The 16,897-nt window shown below is 31.0% G+C and overlaps 7 protein-coding genes across 7 annotated transcripts; 4 read left to right on the top strand and 3 right to left on the bottom strand.

Moving 5' to 3' along the window:
• Positions 1–1,024: 1,024 nt before the first annotated feature.
• On the top strand, positions 1,025–1,627 carry LRP1 (Lrp1p; the record flags this gene model as incomplete). Its single annotated transcript, XM_041548445.1, has 1 exon — positions 1,025–1,627. One exon carries the CDS (start codon positions 1,025–1,027, stop codon positions 1,625–1,627), a length of 603 nt encoding a protein of 200 aa, XP_041404379.1.
• Positions 1,628–2,054: 427 nt separating this feature from the next.
• KSP1 (putative serine/threonine protein kinase KSP1) lies at positions 2,055–5,135 on the bottom strand (the record flags this gene model as incomplete). The annotated part of the gene is made up of 1 exon (XM_041548444.1): positions 2,055–5,135. The coding sequence occupies one exon, from the start codon at positions 5,133–5,135 to the stop codon at positions 2,055–2,057; it is 3,081 nt and encodes a 1,026-aa protein (XP_041404378.1).
• Positions 5,136–7,179: 2,044 nt separating this feature from the next.
• PET123 (mitochondrial 37S ribosomal protein PET123) lies at positions 7,180–8,097 on the top strand (the record flags this gene model as incomplete). Its single annotated transcript, XM_041548443.1, has 1 exon — positions 7,180–8,097. One exon carries the CDS (start codon positions 7,180–7,182, stop codon positions 8,095–8,097), a length of 918 nt encoding a protein of 305 aa, XP_041404377.1.
• Positions 8,098–8,483: 386 nt separating this feature from the next.
• SME1 (mRNA splicing protein SME1) lies at positions 8,484–8,768 on the bottom strand (the record flags this gene model as incomplete). The annotated part of the gene is made up of 1 exon (XM_041548442.1): positions 8,484–8,768. One exon carries the CDS (start codon positions 8,766–8,768, stop codon positions 8,484–8,486), a length of 285 nt encoding a protein of 94 aa, XP_041404376.1.
• Positions 8,769–9,111: 343 nt separating this feature from the next.
• MTR10 (Mtr10p) lies at positions 9,112–12,063 on the top strand (the record flags this gene model as incomplete). Its single annotated transcript, XM_041548441.1, has 1 exon — positions 9,112–12,063. The coding sequence occupies one exon, from the start codon at positions 9,112–9,114 to the stop codon at positions 12,061–12,063; it is 2,952 nt and encodes a 983-aa protein (XP_041404375.1).
• A 140-nt stretch (positions 12,064–12,203) lies between these two features.
• Positions 12,204–13,892, bottom strand: PNS1 (Pns1p; the record flags this gene model as incomplete). The annotated part of the gene is made up of 1 exon (XM_041548440.1): positions 12,204–13,892. The coding sequence occupies one exon, from the start codon at positions 13,890–13,892 to the stop codon at positions 12,204–12,206; it is 1,689 nt and encodes a 562-aa protein (XP_041404374.1).
• A 990-nt stretch (positions 13,893–14,882) lies between these two features.
• ISN1 (IMP 5'-nucleotidase) lies at positions 14,883–16,232 on the top strand (the record flags this gene model as incomplete). The annotated part of the gene is made up of 1 exon (XM_041548439.1): positions 14,883–16,232. One exon carries the CDS (start codon positions 14,883–14,885, stop codon positions 16,230–16,232), a length of 1,350 nt encoding a protein of 449 aa, XP_041404373.1.
• Between the last annotated feature and the right edge of the window lie 665 nt (positions 16,233–16,897).

Here is a 16,897-nt window from a genome sequence, read left to right as displayed (position 1 = left end):
AGTAATAATAGTAACACTAAAAAAGAATTAAAGAATGCGTTGAAAATACCACTACTAGTATAGTTTAACGATAAAGAATCCCTAAATCCGCTCTTACATACAATTAATATATTATAAATGTAAAACACTAACACAATATTTATTATTACTAATTTCCCTGCATAAAAGAAAACAAGGATATAGTAGTAATATGAATATATAAATAAGCAATTTTAACCCATACATAGCAAATCCTCTCATCCCCGGTCCCATCCCCGTCCCCGTCCTTAAATCACCGAAACCCGAATAACTCTAATAGTATATATAATAGTATCACATAGTTATTTTGCAATATATTATCAGTTCTAGTAGTGCTAACTAACAAACAACCGCACTGATTTCTCTTTATTGCCTTATAGCCATCCCATTCCATCTTTACGTTTCTTTCTCGCACTCTCGCACTTTCGCACAATAATTATTTACTTTATCTCCCCGCGAAACAACGAAAAAGACGGAAATTTCAAATTAAATTATTTTACAAAACCCGCGGAAATTAAGAAAAAGACTGAATTTTACTGAATGAATTTTTTCTTTTTGCCCTTTCTAGTTAAATCAGTCAATCTGTCAGCTAAACTAGACTGGCAGTGAGATAAGTACGATTGCTTGGTATTATAAAAACGATAAGTGTATACAATTAGAATACTTTATTCATATATAATCTATTTCTATACAAACAATTTTATTCAGATATTTATATGGAAGTAATCTGAACTTGAAATATTGTAAGAAGCTAATAAATTTTCAGTTTCATATATATTACCCTCCTTTTCAAAATTATTCTTTTTCTTTCTTATTTAGCCGTTGAAAAAAAAAACATTGTAAAAATTTGAAAAATTTATATTGATGCAAAATTAGATGCTTTCACTTTTTACTAACATAAAGGTGATGAGATGATATAACATAAAATACATGATATATATATATAAGTTTTAAAATTTATATAGACAAATATAAAATAACACAGCATTAACAAAACCAAAGAATTATGGATCAAGATATTAAGAAGATAAAACCTTATATTGCCAACATAAGGAAACAATTGAATGCATTGGCTCCACAATTAGAAAATTTAACTAAAAAATCACTGGATGAACAATTATTAGAAGAAAATTCAGAACGTAATAAATTAGATATTTCAAATACTTATGCATATATATTGAATTCGTTGTTTTTCTCATATGGTAAAATTGTGGGTTTACAAAAAGAAAATATTGATTTAATTCGTAATGAATTAAATAGAGTTCAAAACTATATGAAGCAAACAAATGATTATGATAATAAAATTAATAACTTAAAACAAAAAAATAAAAATTATCAAAATAATTTAAAAGATAATTTAACAAAATCATTAAATAATAACGAACCATCTATAAGTACGAAAAATTTCCAAGGTAAACATACAAAATTTGAAAATGATGATAATAAAAATAAACAAGAAGAAGAAAACGATGAAGAAAAAAATTCAACGGAATATAATAGTAATCTTGTGAATGAAATTACTGAAAGAATTATAAAATCTAAATCTAAAAAGGATAAGATTTCTAAACGTCAAAAAAATAGAAATAAAAATAAAATTAGTAAGGCATGATGATTACCACTCGTTTTCATCCATATATATATATATGTGAACGAATTTACTATAAATTTCTTGTTATATATAGCTTTAACTATATTTTGCATTCATAAATAATAATAAAAAATACAATATTTTAGAATACATTGTAGCACTGTTAGAAAAACTCTGAATAATATGTAGAAATATGGATTAGAAGGGTATATATGTAATTTATTTAATTTTTAATATATGTATGTAAAACAGATTTGTTCAAAATAACAATAGAATAGGGAATATGATATTAATAAAGAAATTGAATCTTTATATAGTTAGGATGGGTGGAGAGAGAGACAGAAAGAAAAATAAAAGAAAAAACATTCTTTTTTTTCTTCAATCTCCATTATGTTAGTTGTTGCCTTTTCAACTCATTTAAATGCACTCATAACTCATAAATTTTAGTTTATTCTTGGGGTTGTTGTAACATGAGCCAATTATTTTTGTATTGCTCCAATGAACCAACTACTTCATTTTGAATGCTGGATGTTCTTCTATTGGAACGATATGCGTTCAACTTGGTATTGTTTTCATCGTCATCGTCATATATTTTATATGGACCAAAGCTTCTTCTTGCTCTGTTGCTATTCGCATCATTCATGTACTTCGTGTTTGTGTCATTAACAACATCGTCATCGTCATCGTCATCTTCAAAGATTAATGCATCATTGTCTGAATATCTAAATACGTCATGATCTTGTAGTGCCACAGTTGTACCTGAATTTCCAATCGGAATACTTGGCTTCTTAAAAGTTTGACTAGGATGTAGTTCAGCTTTTTGAATACTGATTGAGTTTGGAGAAACAGATAAAACAGCTTCATTGGTAGAATAACCAGAACTTCTTCTGTGATGAGGAGGAACATACACCCCTGGTTTATGATGTGCATTGCCTTGAGACATATCGCTTGGAATATTCAAATATTGATTGTTTGACATTGGCTTGTTATAACCATGCGCTGTGTTCAAGGATGTTGAACTAATCACTGGAGATTTTAGCAAATCTGGCAAATCACTGTCGTTATTTGAATGAATTGGTTGATGGTTAGGAATATTAACATTGAGAGCATGTAATTGACGGAATGCATTGCCTGTATCGCTCATCCTATTCATATTGTCCACGTTGTTATTATGTTGCATACCATCGTTAAGTGATAAGTTATTCATATTATCAATGTAATCATGATCTCCATCATCCAAAGAAAACAATGTATCATCCAGATCATGTTCATTATCAATGGCAGAATTCAACATCGAAGTAGCAGGAAGTTGCTTATTTCTTTCATTGGATAAACCTTCGTTATCTGATTCACCTAAAACACTAGATATGTTTGGAATCTGGGAAGAATAAACTCCGACTGATGTGCTGGTAGGGAAGTTACATCTGGCATTTGGTGGAATATAGCTACCAGGTGAATGTTGAACAGTAGTGCGCTTAAAAACATTTCCACTGGTCATATTACTGCTATGAAAACTATGTCTGGATCTATTTCCAGAATAGAAATTAGTCGAGAATGCTTGGTTACCTGTGGTACTTGGTCTTCTAAATTTAGAACTTTTGTTATTATTCCAACTTTTACTGTAATTACTATTGTTACTACCATTATTAGAATCATTATTGTTATAGTTATTATGGACATTCAAATGATTATTCTTGTATTGCTGTCTGTGGTATCTATTCTTATTATCATATATACCTTCCATATATCTATGTTGTACACTCGGAGGTGTGAAAAAATCTCTTGTATTGAATTGATTATCTTCTTTAGCTCTGTAATCATTGATATAATTATTGATATGCGTATTTGGAGTTGGAATTCCAAGAGGCTTTCTAGAATGTTTAATAATTTTACTCTTATTTCTACGTCTCATTCTAAATGCCTTATAATGAGTATTGTAATAGCCATTGTTATTATTATTGCTGATGTTATTGTTGTTGCCCTTATAATTATGTGAAGCGTTGTTATTGTTGTAATTGGTAGGGCTTATATGATATTGATTATGATTGTTCTTAACACGGGGACGTCTATTGAACTTAATCTTTGGAACTGATTTGGCACGTTCTCTTTGATCGACATTATTGTAATAACTGTTTGTATTAGGCTTGTAATTATTACGATTATTTTGATTTTCATCAAACTTGTGATCATAAGTAGTAGTGGTGGTATGGGAAGGATCATTTTGAGCATTAATTTTAAATTTTGGAATATCGTACGGTTTCTTAAAGGTATCATATTTAGTATCATTAGTGGCAGTTGTAGATTGCGACGAATCATGTTTAATCTCAAAATCATCGTTTTTAATTTGTGGTAAGGGTTTGGAGGAATTGATAGGTGTTGGCAATGCCACTGGTGCAGAAGATGGTGGCATGAACAATTTTGTTTCTGAAGGAGGAGTGGTAGAGACATCTGATCCGGAAATCTTTATAGAGGAAGCATCTGATGACATTGGAATATCGTATTCATCCTCTAAAGAGTTGTAATATTCATCATCGAATGTATATTCGGATAAATTATTCAATTCTTCCCTCATTTTTGCTAAATCTCTATTTGTTGGATCGATAGTCAAACAATATCTTAGCACTTGGAAAAAATCATAAGTCATGGAAGAAAACACGTCAAATAACGCTTCTCTATTTGCTGCAAAATAACAAAAGGATTTATCCGTTTGATCTGCAATACTGAAAGGATTCTTGTGAAACACAATATTTAAAAATACGATCCCCATTGCCCATAAATCAACTTTACTACAATCATAAGGTTCATTACGTTCATTCATATCTAAATTAGATTCAAACAATTCAGGTGACATATATCTTTCACTTCCTACACTTCTATCCATTGAATTTTCATCTGTAGTGGCTAGTCCCCAATCTGTCAGTTTGATTGTCCAATCGATTCCTGTGATCAAGATATTTTCTGGTTTTATATCTCTATGATATATTCCTTTAGTATGTACGAATTCTATAGCATCCATAATCTGAGAAATGATATAGGTAATTGATTTCGTCTTTCTTGGGACAATATCATCTTTAATTGCTTCGTATAGATCGCCTCCTGTACAATATTCCATAATGATGTAAGAATCGAAAAAATCCAACAATTCTGCCACGTTTCTATGTTTACCAACTTTTGTTTGAATATCCACTTCATACATTGCTTCGAAACAAACGTTGTTCGAGAATCTTGATTTCACAGCATCAGAAATTAAAGATTTCTTATTTTGTAATTGTTGATCCAGTTCATGTTTCTTTTCAGAACTACAATCAGTTGGATCAATACCATTATTTATATTTTCTCTTTGATCATTATCGTCGTCATTATAGTCATTATCTAGTTTAAAAATATATTTGATTGCAACTAATTTTTTCAATTTCAAATCTTTAGCCAAGGAAACATAACCATATGAACCTTCACTAATATCGTCAACTTTTTGATATCTATCGTTTAAGATACCACCTTCTTTATATATTTCGTAATCAAATGACATTTATAATAATGTCATGTAAAGGAAAAAGGGAGTTTTATGCTGAATATTGTTTATTTTTGAATTAAATAAAAAAGAAGGGTTAAAAATTCTGGGTCGAGATCAGACTTGATTTGAATATCAAAGAAATGGATTAGTTATAACAAAAGTAAAGTATATTCTTTTAAAAGAAGTAAAAATAGAAAATTAAATGTAAAATGATTTAAGGATGGAGTAGTGAAAAACTCAATGTGTATATGATTTCAAATGTCAGTTCGAGTGGATAAATATGATATATGTTATCGATATAATTAAAAAGTTGTTTTAAAAAAAAAGAAAGTAAAACGTTACAGGAAAACCCTTTTCATAAAAAAAATCAGTAAAATATAACAAAATTGGAAAATAACAAAGATTTTAAAAAAAAATAATAAAAAAAAGGATATATATTAAGTTTCAATAATATATGATGATAGTATGGCTAATACTTTTACTTTCAGGTTTATACTAATAACGATTACGTATTCTTAATATCCAATATAGGTTAAAAATAAACAATAGTTGAGCTTTCTATATAATTAAAAGTATACACTATTATTATTTTTAAAATATATAAATTATGTTATATGATTATATTATATAAATTATATTCTTATTTGCTATAATAATAATAATATCCCAAGCGAAAATCATTAATGCGAGATAGAAAGAAAAAGAAAAGTATAGAACATCGACCACCACACACAATTTTTGTTGTAAAAATAAGTATTTCGCGATCACAACAACTAAGAATGGTGGAAGGAGAGAGGATTTTATTTAATAAAGAATATAACATATATAGGGGATGAGTAATAATGACTCTTAAAGATGTTTTTATAAACGGCTACTACTAATCCACTATATTAGAAAAGGATGAAATAAGACAGTAATACTAAGTGCTCTTATAAGATATGTACCATTCATTACTCGTAAAAATATTAGATCGTCATATAATCATATTCTTATATATAGTTTGTGAGACACTGCAGTATATCACATTCTTATAAGCAAGAAATTATTAAGTAATATAATTTTCCCTACTCTTTATAGTAACTTGATGAATAAATTCTGTTGTTTTTTATTGACAAGGTGTGGTTGTTCTCTAATCATTTTTGTCTGGTGAATCGAAGAGTGAAACAAACAGAGATTGTTTATTAATTACGAAAATGATCGTAATTAATATCATATATATGCACACACACACACACACAATCTCTTTCTATGACTATCTCTCCCTCTTTTTTTGTCTCGCGGTGCTTCATCAATGTTTCTTTCTGTGTGAACTCTTAAGAATTCCGTTAACAGTGAGGGGGCCCCAACAGCATGCCATGAAATAGTTGGATATCGAAAGGGTTTTAAGGGTCGTCAATTAAATATGGAAATTATCCACTATTGATGGAAGGAGAAAGTACATCTTTTCGAAAAGCAAGATGTATATCGATCTAAGAAAGTTGAAACTTGAAGTTGCTAAACTTTCTAATATTATATCAATTGTGTACTTTGTTTTCTTTTATAATATATGTGTCCATTGATTGTGTAATAAACATATGTCAAGGTTCTGTTAAAATTAAATACGTAACAACGCTCTTGTGACATGATTCTTTTGATCAATCAAAATCAAAACTTGAATAGATCCTGCCCCAAATAACAAATCTAGTTCTCTTGTATTAAATACATCAAACTCTCTTAACTCTTTGTTTTCCTTATAGGAGGGTAACTTAAACATGTATAAATATTTTTCTTTCTCTGAATAGCGAATAACGACGGGGACGAACGAGAGAGAATATTAACGGTTTGCGGTTTCAGAAATATAGATATGACCTATGAAACAGAGAATTTAAATTTCCATCTTTAACTAGTTAACTACATCAATAAATAATTATCTGAAGTTACGTCGAATAAAGTTTATCAAATAACAACACCAGCAGCCTTTGTGTGTTTTTATTTAATTCGTTTTGAAATTCAAACAATTTTAAAGGTAAATATTAGGTCCTTTCGTATATTATTATTTTCAGCATATAAAACAAAATAGATGGGGAAAGGTATTGCAAAATATGGCTTTAAAAGTGGTATATTGCCTGTTACAAGGAACATCTTGAAGCATCCTACTGTTCGTCAAACTAATCTAGTGAATAAAGCTAAAGAACCACTTCCTAAAGGTGAAAATGGTCTCGGTTACGCTGAAGGGATCCAACATCCGGCAAAATCTCGTAGAGAACCAAAGCCTGCTACTTTTATTAATATCGAGGATGTTATCTCTAAGAGTATCCCTGCTCCACAATCCTTAAAGTCAGCTGGGAGTGAGATCCAAGAGACGAAGATGAAAAAAGCTCAATTAAGAAGAAAATATTTAGCAGATGCTTTACATAAAGAGGAAGAATATTTGTTGAAAAGAGAAGAATTACTTGCTAAGAGAGAGATCATTGAAGCTAAGGAACGTGAAGAAGAGATGAAGAAGATTAATTTGACAAAATCGTCAGATTTAACAATTCCATCTTTGGAACATATAATAAATCAACCTTTAATGAGACATAGAACTCCAGAAGAAACAGAATTAATGAAATTAAAGAGAATCTATAATAGAGAATTTATAGAGTTTAAAGCAAAAGAAAGAAAATTAGAAAAATTATTAGAATTATATTATGAAGCAGATCAATATATTGTCACTGAAGAACAATTACTAAAAAATATAGATGCAATTTTTGATGAAACTCGTTTCTCAACAAATACCAATACATTTTTTGATTTAAAAAACAATACGAAGAAAAATAACTTGGAAAGAAAGATTGGTGATGAATTGTTTGGTACAGTAAATACTGTGCACCCTGGTTTACCAATGGTTAAAGATTTCTTAAATGGTGAAGCAGTTAAGTTTGATAATGAAATTAAAGTAGAAAATAACAAAATCTTAGAAGAAAGACAAAAGAATGTGGATAACATTCTTCCTTAGATTTCTTTCTAATATATTTCAATCAACCATTATGTGTTCTCTCTCTCTACCTATGCCACTCTCCATGTTTGTCTAAAGTTGTCGTTTCGTTATCATCATGTACATATCATATTTTGAATATTCTAAAGAAGAACAGCTCTTTCAATAATAATTGAATGAAATTAAATATTATATAAATCTTCATTTTTTAAAAATGTAAATAATGTTTATATATATATATTAAACGATCTTACCTGTATCACATTATAATTCAACGTAGTTGAAGAAAATATAGAATATGGCGGACTAGAAATCATTCTTAATGCTCTATCAAGTAATCTATTGTACAATATAATCCCATCCTAGTAGTTTGAAATGTATATCTCATATCTAACTGTAATTTAAAATCATTCATCCACAGATGTGATAAGCGTTATGTTGTCACCTTTTAGCATTATTTTCCCTAATTTCTTACTCTTATCCAACATTTCAACACTGGTTTTACTATCGACTGGTATCTCCAAAGCATCATCGATAACAATATTCATAAACTCGTCAAACCCACTAATTTTCCCTCTTATCCTTATACCTGTTTGTTCATATAACCAAAAAGTTACCGTTGTTTGCTGTTGTAGATAATTAAAAATGCAGTTAATTGGTGGGATGACACCTTTTGATTTATTTGTAGACATTTTATGTTCGTGCTCTTTTATGTTATTATATTTAGTATATTTTATATTCTTTATTACTTTTACTAAAACCAAGTAACTTTTGTAGATTGGTTTGTTAAATTATATTATATATTAAAGTTTTACGTTCTTCTTTTTTATGTAGCTTAGCACCTTTTGTAAGGAGAAAACGAAAAAAAAAAAAAGTTAACCTGAAAAATTATCAGTATTCTAGAAAGTTGAAATCAAGTTAGATTTATTAGCTTCTTAGATAGATATTCCAAGTGTTCATTGAAGCACTGGACAAAAATTATTTAGGCAATACCTTTAGCATCTAATAATCCAAGGATTAGAGATCAATTGTACTATGTCAGATACAGTAACGGATGTGCAGCAGGCATTAAGTTGTATCTCCTCAAATGCATCTCAAACATTAAAAAACGATGCACTGCATTATCTAGAAAGGTTTCAAAGATCTGTAGAAGCGTGGGAAATATGTAATCAAATTTTGACAAGAAATGATCCTTCTTTATTAGAGTTACAGGTTTTCGCTGTTCAAACCATTAGAAATAAAGTTACCTATGATCTTTCTCAGTTAGAAAGCTCTGGTGATGCAACCCTGGCTCAATTGAAAGATTCTTTGCTAGTTTTACTGACTATCCACACTTCCAAGCCAATTCTCACACAACTAAATGTGACAGTCGCAAGATTAGCTATTCAATTCATCAATTGGAAGAATCCAATGATAGAAATTGTTTCCTATCTAAACCCTTACCCTGGAATCCTTTTAAATTTCCTTAGGATTTTACCGGAAGAAACAATGAATATGGGTTCTCTACCCCTTACAGAAGAAGAATATAATTCACGTACCCACGAGTTGATCAGCTCTATTGCTCAAGATGTCCTATCATTTTTAATCAAGTGCACTGGTATCGTTAAGACGCAACCAACAAATGATATTTCTGTGGCAAATATTCTTCGTTGTTTCAACTCTTGGTCGTTTGAATTTCCAATTCAGGAAGTATTAGCGGTAGGACCTGTGATAGAATTGTTGTTCCAAGTATTATTAACGGAATCTGATGATATAGATGCATTTGATGCAGCAGTGGAGTGTTTGTGTGTCATATTAAAGGAAAGTAGGGAAGCTCCTAATGAGCAGTTGGTTTTTTCATTATTAGAACAAATACTTAATATCCAATCGAAATTGCTTCCAAGTATACTTACAGTTGATAGATCTAAGGTGGAAAATGAGCTGGACCCTGATTTATTAGAAAGCGTAACGAGAATATTTGCAGAGGCATGTGAGGCATGGACTGTGTTTATATCTAAGTCTCCTGAAACGTTTCAACCTTTGGTTATGGTTCTTTTAGCTTTGGCTTGCAAAAATCCAGATCTAGATATTGTTTCTTACACATTTCCAGTTTGGTTTGGTTTAAAGCAGAATTTAGTTTTACCAAGATATCAGCATGCACGAAAGTTGTACTCCGTGATATTTATCGAACTTATTAACGGAATCATAGTGCATCTTGAATACCCTGTTGATGGTTTTTCATCTAAAGAAAATGAAGATAAATTTAAAGATTTCCGATACACCATGGGTGATGTTTTGAAAGATTGTACGGCTGTTGTGGGTACAGTTAATGCTCTTACCCAACCTTTGACTAAAATCAAGGAATCAATAGTAAATGGACAAGTACAAAGCTGGGAAAAATTAGAGGCTCCTCTATTTTCTTTGAGAACAATGGCGCAAGAGATATCCCTAACAGAGAACAAGATTCTTCCAGAAATTTTCCAAATTTTGTGCAATCTTCCTGAACTACATCCAAAAATTAGATATGCAACAACATTGGTATTTGGTCGTTACACGGAATGGACTTCGAAGAATCCGGCTACTTTGGAAATTCAATTACAATATATTTTTAATGGGTTTGAAAAAGTACAATCGGCTCAAAATACTGCAAGTGAAGATGTCAAAGATATTGTGACTGCTTCTTCACACTCTCTGATGTACTTCTGTACTGATTGTTCTAAATTATTAAGTAACTACCTTGATCAACTTATCACATTCTATTTCAGTATTCAAGATATAATATCGGATGACATTGAGTCACAGTTTGAATTGTGTCAAGGGTTAAGCTCTGTTATTAATCAACAGCCACCGGAAACTATTAATGTTTCATTTGCTAAGTTAATTGATGACAACTTATCAAAATTGGAAATTCTTGTTAAAGATTGGAATGAAAGCGGTAAAGATTCAACTGGTAGTCGTACCATTGCTAATAAAATCGATTTATTTTTTGCGTTATTTGAAGATCTAAAACCTCGTCATTCATACCCATCTGAAGGGGTCGAACCGTTGCTTCCTGAAATTCGCAAATTATGGTTATATTTGAAGCATATTTTGGTCGATTATAACGCTATTGGTGATTCGATTATCGTAGAGAGAATTTGCAAATTTTTGAGAAGGTTATTTGAAAAATTCCATGTATTCTGTGAAGCTTTGTTAGGTGATATTGCGGAATTACTAGTTAAAGGATATTCATCAACCGGTCTCGGGTCCTTCTTATGGTGTTCTGGGTCCATTATAGTCATTTTTGGTGATGATGACACCTATCCTGTCCCACCTGAAATAAAGGAAAGTGTTTGGCAATTCTCCTTATCGCAATGTGGTACCTTTGTTACAAAGTTCAAAAAAATGGATACGACTCAAATAAACAAATATTACGATATTGTCATGGATTTCTTTGCAATGGTGTCTGATTTAGTTATGTTTTATCCAAAGCAATTTATTCTAACTACAGACTTACTAACTAGTATTGTTGATGTTGCGCTAATTTGTGTAAATAAATTGGAGAATTTTGATGCATATTTGTATATCATCCGTTGTCTGGACGATATCATATCATGGGGTTTCCCCTCTCCCCCGATTTCCATTGTTACGTTGGACTATGTTCCAATAGAATGGAGAAACCAAATTATTAATGAAGTTATTGTTAGAAAGGGTACAGATATTGTCCTAGTATTAATGACTGGATTAGTTAGCAACTTTGATTCCAATTGTCATTCTGATGCCATTAGTTGTGTCGTAAAATGCTTTAGATTAGCAACTGAAGCTAATAACAATGATCCATCCATCTGTACTCAATGGATTATTGAAGTCACGGGTCAGCTATCACATGTTGGTACGAATGAAAGAGAAAATTTGGTAAATTCTACGATATCAGGTCTAAACAAACAAGATTATAGAAAAGTAAGTGAAGGTATTAGAAGCTTCGTCGAATGGTACATAAAAAAGAATGTATCGCCAAGAATAGATTAATATATTTAGTACGAGAATAGATAAAAAGACCGGATAATAAACTTTTTTCACTTTGAGGTTTTGATAATATATATATATTTGATATTATAGATAATTAAATATTTGTTATAAAAATGTTTTAATTGTTAAAGAGCTCAGTTCTATACCTCTTGGCGCTGTGATAACTTTGCAAGAACCTGAGGGTAAGAACGGAAAATTTCATCAAATTGATCAGGGTATGAGGCCTGGAAAACTTCTGGGTCATTGGCCAAAGCTATGAAGAAAGTTGAAACTCCAGACTTGATAACTTCACTAGAAATGTTACAAATTTGAAGGGCAATAACGAATGAAAACGCCAAAAAAGATCCATTGAAAGCTCCAATGCTGTTATACGCTGGACTTGTAAACCTTAAGTAAAGAAAGGCAAATAAAGTAGCAATGTAGCTCACAAATAATGAATAAAACCCCAAAGCAGTATTTATCAAACTATCATTAATTAAAGCATCAATTCCTTTATATCTTATCATATGCCATGTATCCTTAGCTGCATTTAAATATGTCTTGCCATAAAGGGCAATGTAAGAATATGCATAATGGTTAAAATACTGAGCAAGCCATTTTAAAACAGACACCATTCCTCTTAGCAATAAAATGAATATACCGGCCCATTTGTTATTATTAGGATTTGATCTTAAACTTTGTCTCAATAGGTTTAAAAATTGTCTTAGAGTGTCAATAATTGCTACTATTAAAGATCCAAAACATATGGACCCAAAGGACGTTGTAAGGCCTCTCTTTAAGGCCCCCATTGCAGGCCATTTTGGCATACCTTGATCCGACTTGTATCTATAGTACCATGAACCAAAGATTCCTGATACAGATACATGAATTACATTCCTTATTACTTCAGATATATAATAACCACAGAAGAATAACGCTACCAATATACCGATTAATTTAGCATTTGAACAACTGCCGCCAGAAACATTGCAAGCAGGATTATCTTCACCTGGGTAATACTTTATATATGTGGCCGCAATCGTCATTGAAAATAAAAATGCAAATGCACTACCCACTAAACTTCCAAATAACCCCACAGCCATCGTTTGTGGACAAACCTTCATAGCATCAATAATAATCTTTAAAACTGCTACACTGAATGGTATTCTACTTCTCATACCCCAATAACAGAATGCTGTGAAACAGGTGAAAACCAAGAAAACGATGCCAGCAGACCAATAATGTAATGACATATACATTATGGCAGTCCCTAATGCAGCTAAAATGTTAACTGTTATACCAGCTATTATAAAGAATCGTGGATAATACCTACATAGAACTAATCCTAATGTAGAAAGACAAATTGAAATAATACAAGCAAATACTAACATAATAGCAAAATTTGTGTTTGGTGAGCTGGTATTACTGGAATTGTATATTCCAGAGCCTGTAACAGAATATGTTTGTGCCCAACCTCTGAATGTCAATGCTGCAATGGCAATAAATCCGCAAACAGTAATACCAAATATTATAATAAAAGGCCAATCATTTAATACAAGTTTAGGTTTATCAACAGGAAAAACGTCATTAAAAGTAGTTTCCATTTTTTTCTCAACCATTGGAGGTTCAGAGTTACTATTATGCCCTTCACTCTGGGGAACATCGTATTTCTGATTATAATAAGTATCATTTGTCACAATATTTGCCATAGTTGAATCTTGTGAAATTCTTTGATTTTGATTCGTCTTAGGTACATTATTAGATGAACTAATGTAGGCTGGTAAAGGTGGCTCAATTTGTGGCTGATTGGAATTATTAAAGTTAATTTGGCCTTCTGTTTGTGTACTCATCACAGGAAAATGACTAAGGTTTTGATTATTCTGTTTGTTTTTAACTATCTATGTATATGATAATATATTAAGGAAATTCTTTCGGATAATTATTCCTACTTTTGAAACGACAAAGTTATTGATTACAATTTACTGAAAACTAAAAACACATGGGATGACAGGGTACCAGTTCTGTTCTATTGTAATCTAAAAATGTTTAATACCCAAATAATATTATTCTTATATATTTTCAGTTCCTATGGAAGGCTTTTCCAGTTTGTGTCACACCTTAACATTCTTGTTGAGGCTTAATATTATTATTTTTTGCCTACTACGTTCTTTCCTGCTGACGTATAAGGATATGTTTAAGCCACTCCACTCTAGAATGACAGAAATATTATTTTTTTCAATTTACATTTGTATGATTAATTCATAGTCAAGAAGGAGGTGGATTGTGATGATATTATTATGATTACAACCTTAGGGGGGGGGATGATATAAATGATATTACCAAGTTCATTCTATATCTTACTGTTCTTGCATTTTTAAAGTGAAAATCATCTGAGTTTTATTTCCTTTTCAGTACACCCAACGTTCTTCTGTTTTCATATGGTTTGTTTCATAAATATGACAGCACCATGTTGTCATGATTTTCCAATGTTAGTTCGTTTGTTTGGCTATGCTGTGGTTGCATACATTATACTTAAACTATGTTATTGTCAGCCATTCTTTTAAACGATATATCCCGTTCACCGTTATGATTTTCGGATATAATATATGCCGGCAGTCGCTAACCATATGGACCTTCTCAACCTTTGGTTACCGTAAATTAAATAAGGAGTATAGATTAAATAGTTGAAAGACATGTATCGTGTGTGTAATTCCTATAGCTGTATTTTTAATCGATGCTATTTATAAGATGTCAACAATCAATTGGTATCAGACATTAAATAGTCTACTCGGTTTAAAGAGTATTAATACCGTAATAAAGTTTAGGTGTAACGCATAGACATGTCGTCAAGATACAGAGTGGAATATCACTTAAAAAGTCATAGGAAGGATGAATTCATTGAATGGATTAAAGGGTTACTCGCAACTCCTTTTGTGTTACATGCAGTATCTCCAGTTGAAGAAGGAGATGATTTAACTACCACCCAAAGGGTGAAATCTAAATATGCAGACATTTTAAAAGATATTGAACAATTGATAATTAATAAAATTGAATTCGACGAACATAACATTTCAATTTCTGGAGCTTATCTGAATGGAAGTTCTCCAGATGCAAAGTCGAGATTGAATATGTTGGTTCCCTCCATTGGAACATTTTTCACTGAGTTGCCCTTAGAGAGAGCATTTCTTTGGGAAGACTCACAAAGAGCCATTTCTTCTAGAAGAATGATTGCTCCAAGTTTCAATGATATTAGACATATACTAAATACTGCTCAGATCTTACATTTTGTTAAACAAAAGAGAATGGGTTACAAAGGTGGAAGACCTCTAAAATTAGTTACATTTGATGGGGATGTGACGTTATATGAAGACGGTGGTTCCTTAAATGATTCAAATCCAGTGGTTCCCCATATAATGCAGTTATTAGCCAACAATATTAAAGTTGGTATTGTTACAGCTGCAGGTTATGATGAGGCCGCATCCTATGAATCTAGATTAGAAGGTTTGATGTCACAATTACATGCCTCGACTACTCTGACTTCTGAGCAAAAGAGTAATTTAACAGTAATGGGTGGTGAATGTAATTATTTGTTCCGTTATTGTGACGATATTAAAAGAGATGATGATGGGAAGACGTATGGTCTTGAATATTTCCATAGAGAAACATGGGCTCTCGAAGAAATAAAAAATTGGACAAAACAAGAGATGGATACTTTGTTGGATTACGCTGAAAAGACTTTAAATACTTTAAAGATCCGACTAAATCTACCTTCAGAGATCCCGATTATAAGAAAGAAAAGAGCAGTTGGTATTATTCCTGGTAAGAGATTCGATGTTTCTTTACAGAGAAATGTACCTTTGAAATTATCAAGAGAGCAACTGGAAGAAATAGTGTTAACTTTACAAAATTCGATTTCTAATTCACCAACAAGTTCAAATATTAAATTTAGTTGTTTTGATGGTGGTAGTGACGTTTGGTGCGACATTGGTGATAAGAATTTAGGTATTCGTTGTCTACAACACTTTTATGATCCCGAGAATCCAATTCAACCTTATGAAACATTACATATCGGTGATCAATTTGCCCCTATGGGTTCGGCTAATGATTTTAAGGCAAGACTCGCAGGATGTACATTGTGGATTGCATCACCTGCTGAAACTGTCGATATCTTAAATAGATTATTAGAATAATTTACTTTCACCCTGGTTCGTTATTCTCAAAACTGGATTACATAGCTGTCGATCCAAATGATATTAATAGAGATTTTACCCGAAGTATTAATCTTTCGATTAAATTCAATATAGGTATTCCAGTTTTTTATGTACCTTATAATTAATATTTAATATATGGGCCACTGCTTGTCTTAATGAAATCGCTATCAGCTAGTGAACTTCTAGTTGAACTGTGTAAGGCATCTTGTTATTTTCTGGAATTGTAGTAATCTATTTTATATATTGTAATGAAAAGTACTATTTTATAAATTTGCTATGTGTCATTCCTATAATTGTTTTAATGATATATAAGTTTTTAAAGGTTCCTCCGTTCAATAGTTGTTGTTGTTGATTAATTTTACGTTTTTAAGCATTTCTCAAAATTTCAAAACCGATAAAATTTAATCAGCTCTTCTAATTTTTTTCTTCAAAATTCTAGAAAAAATGAGAACAATGAAAAATCACTATCTCCCAATATCAAGATGATCCCTGTCGTGAACTTTTTAAATATGATTTCTATAAATATTACCCTTGACTTATTCAAAACTATCTAAACTGTTTAACTAATGACTTCGTTTAATATATGTTGATTCTTTAAAGATACAAAACATCAAGAACTTCAAAATTGCAATTAACAATACCAT

This window comes from Maudiozyma barnettii (assembly GCF_903064755.1).
Source record: "Maudiozyma barnettii strain CLIB 1767 genome assembly, contig: KABA2_01, whole genome shotgun sequence".
Taxonomy (NCBI): Eukaryota; Fungi; Ascomycota; class Saccharomycetes; order Saccharomycetales; family Saccharomycetaceae; genus Maudiozyma; species Maudiozyma barnettii.
This window is presented reverse-complemented; position numbering and strand designations above follow the sequence as displayed.